The 14,410-nt window shown below is 39.5% G+C and overlaps 1 protein-coding gene across 2 annotated transcripts in view; it reads left to right on the top strand.

The window, feature by feature from the left end:
• Positions 1-14,410, top strand: part of filip1l (filamin A interacting protein 1-like) — a 59,810-nt gene that overhangs the window by 42,302 nt on the left and 3,098 nt on the right. For both annotated transcript variants that reach the window (XM_027011395.3, XM_027011396.3), the window contains one exon: positions 9,856-12,649. In XM_027011395.3, coding sequence (XP_026867196.3) covers positions 9,856-12,649 — 2,794 coding nt within the window. The remainder of the gene's footprint in view (positions 1-9,855; positions 12,650-14,410) is intronic.

The raw sequence follows: 14,410 nt of genomic DNA, 5'->3' as shown, positions 1-14,410 counted from the left end.
CTCCTATCAACCTGCAGGTAAATACAGTGTTTCATCTACATCCTGTAAAGCCTTGTATGTGAGTCATCCATCTCTCTGCAGTTTGAAATTGAGGACAATTTCAAGAGAGGAGTGAGTGTCCCGTTTCTGTAGGCTGTTTGGAAATTCCTCAGCAATGATGCTTAAGTCTCGGGGGATGTATTGGCTCTTCATAGAGGGACCTTTGCCTGCAGAGTTTTCCAGTAATCACAGGCAATGAGAAATGAGTGGATTAGGAGGCAGCATCCGCTGTGCGGGGCCACTGCCGTGTGTTTACAGATCATACAGGAATCGCTCACTCGTGAATAAAAGCGCTCAGAGCAGCCCATTCCTACATGGAGAGTATTTCTAAACACAATTAGATCCCAGGATGTGAGTTAACTATCATTAAAAGGAGGTTATGTAAGCAGGAGGCTCATTTTAAGCACTCCAGCTATGCTAATTGCGCTCACTAAGCTTCTGGTTGGTTTGACTGTGTTTGTGTAAAAGTTCTTGGTAAAGATGAGAGTAATTCAGTGACATCAGCTCTGTTTCTCACTTCACGTCAGTGTATCATATTTTTCACTAAAAATGCTAAAGATGGCATTAAACACTGCTTAGCATAGCTAGCTGTTTAAGACAAACACAGGTTCCAAATACTGGTGTAAGTGGGTTAGAGTGTGTAGAGCATCAATTGGACCAATCTTAATTCAGAATATGCATCTGACAGCTGGAACCATCTGAGGGGATAGAGAACAAATGAGCAGGTTTTGGTAGTACCATTATGCTGTTATTAAATATTAGGGTCATTAGAAATACTCCCATGTAGACGGTAGTCTGAACTTTATAAAATCTTTGAACTCAACCTTCTGCAAAGTCCTTCACACTACATGACTCCTGTTCTACATACTTTACTTTGCAGTGACCTGGCCCAGTGCTGTTAACAAGGCCTTTATATGAACAAGACCACACAATATAGGCTCTTTACCGAGCCTATACTGCTTCTCACGGTAAAAGCAATGCTTGCTCTGTCTATTTCCAACCAGGGAGCTCTTCTCAGGCCAGGGTCAGATCATTCCTGTGGTTTCCTTTGGTTCTCCTGCTATTCATTGCTCCATGCAGGATTGTAATAGTGTGTGGTTTGTTTTTTTTCCCTTAAGCCACTTTGAAATATCAAATTCCTTAAGAAAACATCTAAGATATGCTCCCCTGAAGAATCCATTGCCATCAAAGTGTAAATCTTGTTCTACTGTGAGGAGTAATTATTTAGCTGCCAAAGAACAGAACTGGAAGCACCCACCCACAAAACATCATCATTGTCATGATCAGTAGGGTTGTGTTGGAGACCCAGTCATCACAAAGACCTTAACTAATCAGGTCTGAGTCAACACTGACATTGAGTGATATGAAACAGGGGCTGTTTGACCAAGTCTGGGTCAGGAGTAAGATGAGAAATGTGAGTTTAAAACCTCAAATATGAATTCAAGTTACAATCATAAATTCAACATGGCTTGAAACACTAAGCTGTTACATGACATTTGTCAGTTTGAGTGTTCACTGCTAAGAAATAGTGTATCAAACATAAAACTAACATGAAAAACATGAAAAACAAAAACATTTATTGGCTCTCATCATTCAGTAATCTCATAACATATATTCTGGTGAAAAGCTTTATCTTAAACTTGCTATGCTGAGAAATTATTTTTATCACATACCACAACAAGCTAATCATTCAATTCCACAATATTCCCACATGTATTTTTCACATGGAAAAGACGAATGTTCTTGGCTGGTCTCTGGAAGAAATCCCCAACTTTTGAGGTTACATCAGTACCAAGTTCACCTGAAGGCAAGAAAGAGCAAGACAATTAATACAGGCTGGTCTCAACTACATTATCATGGTCACCATCACATTTACATTTTTAAATTTATGGAATTTAGCAGACTGTCAGTATTCATCAGTATTGACTCACTGAATCACAAAGATCAGTACTGAATCATTATATATGTTAAACCGGATGTACACCTTTGGGATAATTTCCCAGGATCGAAGCTGCTTTGATGCTTAGCTGCTTTGTATTTCCCAGCTGTAACTGGGCAATCAGCATCTCTCACCATGCTGTACTTATTCCAGCCCTCTCTGTACTCGGCTTTACAGGGAGGTGGCTGTTATTTAGGCTCTAAATTATATACTGTCTGGCTCTGCAGCACAGACATAAGAGCAAGATTGCCAGTGTTTGTAAAAAAGAATAGGTAGAGGAAAGGTAGTTTAGTGGTATTAGAGCAGTTTATTATAGCCTCAGCTCACAGTTTAACTCACTTAAACTGCAATGCCTACTGTCAGAGCAGTAGCTTTGCTACCCGTAAGGACACAGTACATAGACACATTTTATACAGACCTGGACACTTTTTACAGACACTCTTTTTGTCAGAACAACCTGATAAGGAGTTGTAGGTTTAGAGGAGCTGTGATCTGTAAATATATACCTATGTCAGATCAGCTTTCTGAACCCACTTAAGCATCTGCTCAAACAAAGCACATTTAAGATTATTCATTCCTGCACTATTACATACAATGCTAAGCTAAGAACATGGTCTGTTTTACAGCTGAGAAAATGTTTTCAGAACAAACAAACAGAGGACACAACTACATGCCTTGTGTGTGTGTGTGTGTGTGTGTGTGTGTGTGTGTGTGTGTGTGTGTGTGTGTGTGTGAGTGAAAAACAAAATGGGAGGGAAATAAAAAATGACAACCTAATAAAGACACAGGAGTTCATCAGCTAGAAAACACAAGGAGATGATGTCATTCTTTTATTGCCCACAAGGCCACAAGATAGCCAATTCCTGGGAGGAATGGGAGGCATACCTGCTACCACCCTGAGGAGAAAGGCCATGTCTCCCAAAACTGCAAGACAGAGAAAGAGAGAGTTTGTGAATAAAGAGCTCAATTTTTTTTCTGGAGTTCATTTTGTTTTTACATGTTCATATGCCCTGTGTCTTTCTCTGTATTTTTGTTTGTATGCTTTTACATGTAATGCTGTGTGTAGGTAAATGTGTGTGAAGGCATGTTTTCTTATTATGTAGAGAACGTTAAGACAGTAACAGTGTGAGTGTAAATACAGTATTTCCTATTTTAAAATATCTGATAAAAACAGATACAAATAAATACCAAAGTAAATAAAGAACAAATAGGTGCACTTTCAACACAAGCTTTGCCCATAGAACAGCAGTTAAAACTAGATCAGGAACAGCTCCAGCCTTGTCCCAACACTCATTGTGTCATTTGGAAAGTACCTTCCAACTGTCAGCCAATGGATATTAGCCAAATTTCTGTCAGCCAAGGTTCACTGTACTAATGTTATTAGTTGGGTATATATTCTAACAGGGGCTCAGTTAGTATTTGACAAAATGACTCAAAATGACAACTTGGTCTCAATAGTTTTCTTTCATTGTTCACATCTTAAGGATGTTGGAATGAAGTATTAATTTAAGCCCCTCCCACAGTGGGATCACATTATGACCAGTATTTCATTGGCCATAATGTATATATAACAGCATTTTATGACCAGTATGTCAGTATTTAATACATTTCCTCACTGATAAAACAGAGCAGAAAATGCTCCTTAAACACACCAAAAAAAGTTGCATTAAATTTACCTTCTGTATTTTCTGTATTGGTTTTCATTAATGCATGTTTTCCTTCACCTTAGTAGAGTGGCGCACATAATGGCATGTTGTTTGTGTGGTACTTGGACCTCTATTGACCTGCATGTGCAGAGGCTATGCAAAGATGAACTCCTCAGAACAAAGCCCAAAGCCATAGGCTCTGTCTAAGAACACAAACACACCTTGCTCTGGTTAAACTTGTTCAGTTCTGATCTCATCTGTCCTTTCAATCAGTGTGTATGTGTGTATACACAAAGCCACACACATACACACATGCTGTGTCTTGAACAGTGAGATCATTTGGTCAAGGGAGATCATTTGAGAGAGTGGGGAGCCATATGGGTTTGATTACAGAGCAATGACATCATCGCTGTCAGGTAATCAGGCCCTAGGCACAAAGAGTTGTACAAACATGCAGCTTTGTCTGCTCTGCATGCTCTCTGTCTTTCACACACACACACACACACACACACACACACACACACACACACACACACACACACACACACACACACACACACACACAGATCCATAAACGCACATAAGATCCGCTATCTGAATCTACTTAAGCACCCACTCAAACAAAGAACATTTAAGATTATTCATTCTTGAAGTACATCAACCCATACCCCATGCATGTGTTCCTTGAATAAAGCTAAAAAACACCAACATCAGGACATAAGAACATCAACAGACTTAAAGGGGTTTAAAACAGCTGGCAAGCAAAGCATTCTGCTTCTCTCAGAGACCTCAGTCTTCTTCTAACCTGATTACCAGGATTTCTCCTCAATGCCTGAAGATCTCCTCACCATCTTGCTTTACGCAAAATTTGTCTTTTAACTGTGTCTGGCCACATGAGGTGCTTGTGTCATTTTGCAGGAATGAATGTGTGATGCTGAAACACTGAGAGTTAGACAGAGAAGCTAAAAACATCTGTGTCCCACACTCTGGATGGGTTTGGAATTGGAAATGTGAGGCTAATTGTGATTCTATATTAAGGAATCTGCTTTGTTTCTGCTGAAGATGAGACTGTAACACACATTCCGGGCATTGCTCAAGGCTGGCGCCTCTCCTCTTTGTGCTAGCTGGAGCAGACGGCCTGTTTACGCTACTCCAAAAACGTTCAAAACAGTGAAGGAGAGCAGAGCCTGTCTCATGGATCACTTCCATATGTGCCCATCACCCTACTGCTGCTCTCAACTCATATACACTCATACTCACGCTCACCCCATCACACACACTTACTTTACTCTGTCTGAGTGTGTGTGCACACACAGAGGTGTGTGTTTCATTCCAAACCAATTTCATCATTCCTCCTCATGTTTGTCTCTCACAATAAGTCATTTAGTTTGACACAGAGCATATGGATGGTGGAGTAATGTTAAAGCAGACAACTGCTTTGCTGTACACTAAGTATATTCATGATTCTTGGTGTGTGGACTAGTGCCCTTGTAGACTACTAGCATGATTATATGTTATAGGGTGATACATCTTTGGAAAATATATATACAAAATGCTTGTACAGACCAAATTCAGTCTCTAACATTTTACTACCAACCACATATTTTAATAAAGCCAAGCCAGTGCAGACAAGCTAATCACTAATACTGTGCTCACATAATTTCAGATAAATCATTTCTCCAAAAGTATTCCATAATATTGTGACAATCAAATGTGATCCAGTTTTTTAGCATGTCAGATAACGCTATAGGTTATTATAACTCAATGAACTTTGATTTGGACACTTTGGACCATTTATGTTATTAACATCATGTGTAGCCATTTTCGGCAAAGATTTATTTTTTGTCACAGTAACAAGACCATAATGTTTGTGTGTCTTATTAAACCCTAATGTTTGTGTGTCCGATTAAGGCCACTTGCAGAGAGGAAGTGTCCTTCGCAATCCTCTCATTTCCTGTTAACAGGAATGACTAAGTACTTCTGTTATTTGGACTGATGCGGTACTACTGACCCACTGTTTTGTTTTGTCCCAAATCCATGGTAACAATGATCTATAAACACCCCACTGCATCCTTCTGCTGTGAATGTCCTGCCACTGATGTCCAGTATTGCTATCTTTTTCTGTCACAATCACATTTCCCTCAGTTATCTCCATTCTTGTGCTATGCTTAAATATTTTAAATACGTACAAAGTTTTTTTTTTTTGTTTGTTTTTTGTTTTTTTAAATTAATCTCAAAGTTAGGACACAACTTTAAGAAGGTAATTTGAGATAGGTAAGGCTTGTGGATTGTGGAATGCAGTCCAATATGAAAGTTCTGTTGTGGATGTTTTTAGACCCTATTACACGCGCACACACACACACACACACACACACACACACACACACACACACACACACACACACACACACATTAAAAAATTACAGTGCAATGTTAAAGAATGGTAAAACGTTCTCCCCATTTTGGCTGAATTCATGGTTTTCGGTACCAAAATGAAACTTAATTCAGATGCCTTTCTTCTCACACGGACACGCACGCACGCACGCACGCACGCACGCATTCTTTGTCTCTCTGTCTCAGCAGAAATATTTCTCCTTTTCTCTCTCTTTTCCGCTCCTTCTGTTTTCTTACACACACATACCCACACACTCAGGCTGTGTCTTTCACATGAGTACACACCCCTGTGAGAGGCTGTCCAACATAATGTTCCATATAAGGGTAGGCTGATGATGTAATGCTCCATAGGCAGTGAGCATGCAGTGGGGCCATCTCTCACTGTTCGCTTTCCCTGCTGGAATGCTCACATCACAGACGTGAGTTCTGCGTCTTAGCGCCAGCCTTACACACTGACGCTACGCTGCTCTACACTTCAGGTAGGAACTCATGCGTGCACACACACACACACACACACACACACACACACACACACACACACTTACATTTTGCAAAGTATTAGAAAAGTTAAACATAAGATTCATGCTTTGAATATGTTTAGTTAATTATAAAAATGTTGTATTATATTTTCCAATTTATATTTTTCAATTTATAATTCAAATTAAAATCAGTTCGCATTTTTCCCCTAAAGATATTTAAATATTAAGGGGTACATGAAACACAACTAAACAAAAAATGATTTGACTGACTAAAACTGAACAGAGCTCTATGAAGGATTGATAGCTTGTCAATCTGTTCAAGTATGTGTATCAGATGTTAAAATTACATGTTCAAATCAGAACTAATAGTTATTTTGAAGTAGTTTAGGCCTGTGTACTATTTCCATACCCATATTTGGCTCTTAGGGCTGGTCGTGGATGAAAGGCAATAAAGTTTGTTCTTTTTGTTTTTATTGCCTTTATGGTTATGTGTGCAAATGCAGGTTTTATGCATAACAATTATATCCATTATGAGTTGTAATGTACTCTACCGAATATCAAATTGCTAGTCTTATGGTTCTTATGGTTCATACTGCGTTTTAATGTTCACAAAAAAAAAAATGATGGTCATGCAGGTATGTTGACGCTTTTATGATTGATTTAGTTACTGGTAAAACATTTTTTTTTAAATAATATTAGCATGCAAATATTCTTTGACTGATCCAAACATAGCCTCTAAACCTGCTTTCGGAGCCTCGCAGAGTCTGCGATGCATACACTCCTGCATAAGTAGTATCATGGGCCTTCTAAATTAGTCCTAGTTAGTTGCCTACTTTGCAAAAACAAAGATATACACCACTGATATAATTTGCTACTGGCTTGCTAAAATTATCTTATAATCAGTTACAGTGCATTCTACTCAGCAGTTTTCCTCTTTGTAAAAGTGTACATTATTTAAACTTACTGACTAATTTATTCTGAGATCATATAAAAATAGTTACTGGTTAAGTCTAATATGTTAATGTGCTGCAGGCACAGTTAAATTTGTTGAGGTGTTAATGTGTTTTGGAAGCTGTTCAGACTTCTGCCAGACTTCCCCCTGCTGGACACAAAACACAAACACTGTCCAGTCAGTGACCAGCTGCTAGTATCTGTTTTTTTGTCATCCAATGTTATACTTGTTTCCTGACTAACACTCATAGGAAACTTGTACTCATAAAAAAGGGAAGAAAAACTAACCATGTTTGATGTCTATAAATATGTAGTGTTGCTTGTTTTTTAACGGAGATTTCAGATGTTTTTTTCTCTCTATTTTCATGAAGACCATTGCATGAGATGAAGTAAAAAGATGAAGTATAAGTTCAAGGATTTTTAGGCTTTTAAAGCATTATTCAAGTCTAACCCTAACCCTAACTTTATACTAGATCACTGTCATCAGAAGCATTTTGCCCATTTCCCTGAAACACAGGCTGCATGTCCAGTACGATCAGTGCAGGCCAAAGTGATCAGTCTGAGATTAAGCAGAAGTCGCGTGCAGTAGGACTTTAGAATCACTTGTTAAAGTCAAGGAAAAGCCCCTCTGTAATTGAAGCCTGATGACTTCCTCTGCTGGCTCTGGGCTTGCACAGTGTTCTCTTCACATACCGATGAGATCAGGCCAGTGAGGTCAAACAGGAGCCTTTTTCCTTGGGGTGGGGATTGGGGAAGGATTAGTTTCAACCTCTCCAGACCTACACCCACTTCAAGTACTTAGGACACAGAGGTCCCATAATTCCTTACTCTCAGCAAAACATGGCCCTTGCTTCATGTCTCCCTTTTTTAAGATTATCATTGTCCATCAAGGGTGAGAAGGTATTGATGCATATTGACTTGAATTGTGTGTGTGTGTGTGTGTGTGTGTGTGTTTGTGTGTGTGTGTGTGTGTGTTTTTTTTTTTTTAACTGTGCCTATAACCTTGAAATGCTGTGATATGCATGGCAAAGTCATCATTACAACAGGTGGCAAAAATATTTACTTCACCAGTCTCACTAACTAAGATGCAAGGCAATATCAATGACTGGTGGCAATAGCATAACTATTTTTATATATAATTTGTGATATTATCAGTACAGCACAGTAGATTTCCTAAAATCTAGTGGTACCACTAACTAGGCTCTTATCCTGACTTTCCATTTGGTGAAAACCTTGCCACAGGCACCTGAACTTCGTCTATCTCTAGTACCTTGTTCCTTTCACTGTATGGCTGTCCTCCTCAGGGAATTTGTAGTTTAAAGGAAATACTATTACTATCTTGCACAGCCACATAAATGAGTTCTCTTAACCTCCGACTTTGCTAACAGTGGTTGTATTTAGGTATTTTCTGAAAAACAAAATAAATTATGTTAGAGTAGGACTGATAAAATGTGATTTCTGCAAATGGGTATTTAAACACAACATCTCACAAGTAATCAGAGATGCAAATACAAATGCAGAGAACTGAGTAAATGGAAAGGTATTTTGTTTTTGTAAGTAGTTAACAACATTACACTCTCACGCACTGTTGATTTTCCACGTTTGCCTCTCTTAATGGTGTACCTCAAATGTTTAATGGAGTCACAACATGATAATGCATGCAATAAATTAGCTTACATTAAATTAAGATAATCTAAATGGACCACCACTGCTATTCCACTCACCGAAGAAATGGTACATATGCAGCCTGTTTTTAGCTACTTGGTCAAATGTCGTCATATTTTAAATATAGTACCAATTCTGTGGAAGTTCTTAAAAATTGTTCCATTGACATAAAAAAAGTGCCAGTGACACACAGTAGTGCACGTAGAACTTATAGTGCAAGAACCATACTGACACATTTTCATTATTTTCATCTACCTCAGTTTAGGTGGAATTTGGGAAAGTCTGTGTACTTATAGTCTGCAAGAAGGGGACCTTTTTTCATTTTAAAACCTGTGGTGATAGTGTTAAATGGGTGTGTAGAGGGAACAAAGGCATACCATAATTATGAGGGCTATTCTTTCTCTGCTGTTGTGTCTGTGGAGTACCCAGACCAGCTGCAGTCAACATAGTCGCACCTTCACCAGTGTCGATAAAACAGATTACATCAGCACATGACCCAACTTTCCCCTTAAGCTCTGTAAATCAGGAACAAACTATAACTCAGGAGCACACAAACCTTCTGTTTATATATGTATGTGAAAGGGCATCCTCCTACTCGAATACATACTTGTTGATAGGCCTTCAAATTTATGTGTGACTATTTTGCATAGATTTGACTCGATATACATAAAGTTTTTATTTGCTGTTAATTAGTTACACATTTTTAAATGTTCTAATTATGTGTCATTTTTCTGCTTAATAGATTGAAATTGCTCATTGATCAGGAAAAGGCCTGCCAAGAGCGACGAGAGGAAGAGAATAATCATAAAGTCAGCAGTCTTAAGGACGAGCTGACTAAACTGAAGTCCTTTGCCCTACTGGTCGTGGATGAACAACAGCGCCTCACAGAGCAGCTGGCTCAGCAGACAGCTAAGGTCCAAGAGCTGCAGACTATTGTGACACAGACCCAAGAGGAGCTAAACTCTGCTCAGACCTGGGCACAAGAGGAGGAGAGCAAAGTCCTACGCTTGGAGACTGAACTGCATGATCAGGCCAGCCAGTTCCATCAGGAGCAGGAAGCCATGACAGCCAAGCTGACCATTGAAGATGGCCAAAACCGACAGCTGCGTCAGAGACTTTCCACACTAAGTCGTCAGTTGGATGAGCTTGAAGAAACAAACAAGACCCTCCGCAGGGCAGAGGAGGAACTGCAGGAACTGAGGGACAAAATTGGTCGTGGAGAGTGTGGCAACTCCAGCCTTGTGTCAGAAGTGGAGGAGCTGAGGAAAAGAGTTCTAGAAATGGAAGGGAAAGATGAAGAGTTAATTAAGATGGAAGACTTGTGCAGAGACCTCAACAGAAAGCTAGAAAAGGAGTCCAACCAGAGCCGTAGTCTAAAAGTAGAAGTGGACAAGCTGAACCACAGAATTATGGAGCTTGAGAAATTAGAAGATGCCTTTGGAAAGAGCAACCAGGAATGCAGCTCTCTCAAATGTAACCTTGAGAAGGAAAGGACAATAACTAAACATATGTGCAATGAACTAGATCTGCTAAGGGTTAGAATCAAGGAGCTTGAAGCTGCTGAAGGTCAGTTGGAGAAAACTGAGATGACACTGAAAGAAGATCTCACAAAACTGAAAACACTGACAGTAATGCTTGTGGATGAAAGGAAGTCCATGGCAGAGAAACTAAAACAGATGGAAGTCAAGGTGCAAAACAGCACTGGCAGACTTCAAGCAGAACAGGATAAAGTCACATCAGTGACTGAAAAGCTGATTGAAGAAAGTAAAAAAGCCTTGAGGTCCAAAGCAGAGCTGGAAGAAAAGATGTGTATTGCCACCAAGGAAAGGGATGAGCTCAGGACCAAACTGAAAGCTGAGGAAGAGAAAAACAATGACCTTCAATCCAAAGTCAGCATGATGAAGAAAAGACTTCAGTCCCTGGAAGCTGTTGAAAGAGAGTTACTGAGAAACAAAGCAAAAGAAGAGAGTTTAAAGGGACAGATTCCAAACTTTTTCCAACAAGAAGACAACAAAGTGAAAGATTTGACCCAGGAGGTAGAACGGCTTAGGAGAAAGCTTAAAGAGATGAAGGTGGTTGAAGGTGATCTGTTGAAGACAGAGGATGAGTTTGAGTCTTTGGAAAAGAGATACTCTAATGAACAAGAACGAGCAAAGGCCCTCATGGAAGAACTAGAAATCTCAAGGAAGGAGCTTTCCAAATACCAGCTAGCTGAGAAAGAAGAATCCAACCAAGAACACATTCTTTATAAGCGGCTGAAAGAGGAGGAGGCCAAGTCTAGTCATCTGACGAGAGAGGTGGAAGCACTGAAAGAAAAGATACATGAATACATGGGCACAGAAGAGTTAATCTGTCGTATGAAAACAGACCATGCAACACTTCAGAGAAAACTTACCCAACAAGAAGTTAGAAACAAAGAACTAGCCAGAGAGATGGAGACCTTAACACGGGAGCTAGAGAGATACCGTCGTTTCAGTAAAAGTCTTCGGCCAGGCATGAATGGGAGACGCTTCTCAGATTTACACGTCTCCACAAAGGAAGTTCAGACAGACCCAGCAGACAGCCTGCCGCCTAATTACAAGAGTCTTGCTCCCTTGGAACGGGCTGTTGTGAACGGGAAATTATATGAGGAGAGTGATCCAGAAGATGAACCCAATTACAATGAGATTAACTTTGCTAAATGTAGCCCCTCACTTATAAACGTCAACAACCTGAACAACAATATTAGGAAAATCAGAGGTCCCTTTTTCAAGAGTAGAGATCAGCCAATTAATAACAAGATGCAATCAAGACAAAATGGAACTCATGCTCCACAAGGGGATGTAGTCCTCACACATAGCCCAGGTCAACCTCTCCACATAAAAGTGACACCTGATCATGGCCATAACACAGCCACTCTTGAGATCACAAGCCCGACTACTGAAAATCCCCAGTCTTATACAAGTACTGCAGTTATACCAACCAGTGGAGGCCCACCAAAACAACGAATTACCATCATCCAGAATGCATCAATATCCCCACAGAACAAGACCAAGGGTTCTTCCGCAGAAAGCCCCTGCACACCTGACCAGTCAACATCACCTTTTACCATGGCAACTTACTCACGAACCTTGACCTCTGACTCCTCTGGTTCCGAGACTCCAGACAGAGCCATGTCACCCATACAGATAGTGTCTGTTTTAACAGGAACCCCTGATAGACCACAGGCTGGAGAGGCAGTAGAGGTCACAGCAGGTCACACTGTTTTCCGTGTTACCCCTGAGAGACAAAACAGCTGGCAGCTACAGAGGTCCAACAGCTCCGGCCCAAATGTCATCACCACTGAAGACAACAAAATCCACATTCACTTAGGCAGCCCCTACATACAGGCCATCAACAACACTGCCCCACTCATTAGTTCTTGCTATTCTCCTGGGCAAGAGCAAAGGATTCCAGTATTATCCAGTGGTGCTCCATCCCAGGGTAGCAATAAAATGACGAGTAGCATCATGATAAAGCCCACCTCCACCCCAATCCCACGGCCATCACAAATTACCGTAAGTAGTGTCTTAGACTGACTTGTGAGCTTGTCTGACATTTACCAAGTAGTCACTGTAGCTCTCTAATAGAAAGCCCCTTAGACTATGCCCTATAACAAATAGCACTGAACTGTCAATCCCCTATTATAGGACCCATAACCTGGTTATTTCAATGTACTTGGCATGTTTTGTCTAGTGCATTTGTTTCTATTTGATGGGTTCTGATTTTTAAGTATTATTTGTGTGCATGATCTATGACTTAATAATTATTATTATAATAATTATTATAAACATTTGAGCACTAGGAAAGGAAATTAATTTCATAATTTCATTTTCATTTTTGGATTTATTTTAAAGTGTGTGCTTACTGTATTTGCTCAAGGGCCAATGACCATGTAACATAAGTATTCACTCATGTACTTATTATTTTGTCATTTACCACATGATTTGCATTTATTATAGTGGACATTATTAAAACAAGAGTAAATGTTAGCAAGTTTCTTTTTTTATGGCATTTTGAAATGTTGCATTTGGGTCATTCTAATGCAATAAGCATGCAAGTGTGGTGTAATGGGAAAAGTGTGATATAATGAGAAAGGTTTGACATTTATGTTTGGACACTGCATGTTTTGTATAATTTATGTACTGACGCTTTCCCTACATTTGATTGAAAATATTTAAACAAAACTGTTTTGCTTAATCACCCAAACTACATCCAAATTACAAATTAAAAGTAATAAAAAAGATGGGACATTGCAGAGTACACAATTATTGAGAGGAAACTTAAGTTGATACAAGCAATAGTCTGAGAAGCAGTCCTTGACACTGTTCAAAGTTTATAAGGCTCTGGGGAAAAGGGGAGAATAGAAATTTGACATGTCTTTTCTTGGCCGGATTAAATTCATGGGCTGATGTCATTTCTGGCTCTATCCAAAACACTATAATCCACTAACTGTGAGAAAGTGTGTGTATGTGTGTGTTCTTCAAATGTTACAGTAGAAAGCAGCTCAGAGATTGAAATGATTTAAAAATGACTGTACCTTACATTCAGCACTAATATATTTTTAGCATGAGTTAATCTCTGACATAAATAAGGAACCAGGTCAGTCATAAACAGCACTTCTTAGCTAATACATACTCTGTAAATACTAACTTTTGTAAAGAAATTGCAGACTGATTTTCATGTCATGGACTACCATACACTTTCACTACAGCTACCACCGTGGTATGCGCATGTAAGTATTCTCCTTAACCCCTTGATTTATATACAGTTCATCAGTATGGTCACCAGTTCCACAACATTGTTGTTTAGTGATTAAGGCCAGCAACTGGTACTGTCTCATACACTGATCAACTAGATACAAAAATACTCATACAGGTCCACACATACCAGTACAGAGAGAACAGAGAATCTGACTCTCTGTTATGTACATGCCTACTGCATCAAGCATTAAATTGATTTAGGATGAAATTTGTGGAATCTGTATCCCTTCGACTCTACACTCAAGGGAAAAACTGGACAAAAAACTGCCATTTACTGTGGAGATGAGAACAGCTGCGATGGTTCATGAAAAAAGCATGCCTTTCCTGTCCGAACGTAATCTCTTTTTACTATATCAAGGCTGACTGTACGGCTGTCCGAGTGTACCAGAATACCGTACACTTCATTTGATAACAAGACCTCTAAAGCAATGTGTGCACCGGAAAACTGATTAATACTGAATAATTACACGTTATCCTGTTTATCCTACATAAAAGGCCCTAAAGAAGATTAAAGAG

The sequence above is a fragment of the Electrophorus electricus genome, chromosome 23 (genome assembly GCF_041902795.1).
Source record: "Electrophorus electricus isolate QZ-2024a chromosome 23, ASM4190279v1, whole genome shotgun sequence".
In the NCBI taxonomy this organism is placed as follows: Eukaryota; Metazoa; Chordata; class Actinopteri; order Gymnotiformes; family Gymnotidae; genus Electrophorus; species Electrophorus electricus.
Note: the sequence above shows the minus strand (reverse complement) of the source record. Positions and strands in the feature narration are given on the sequence as shown.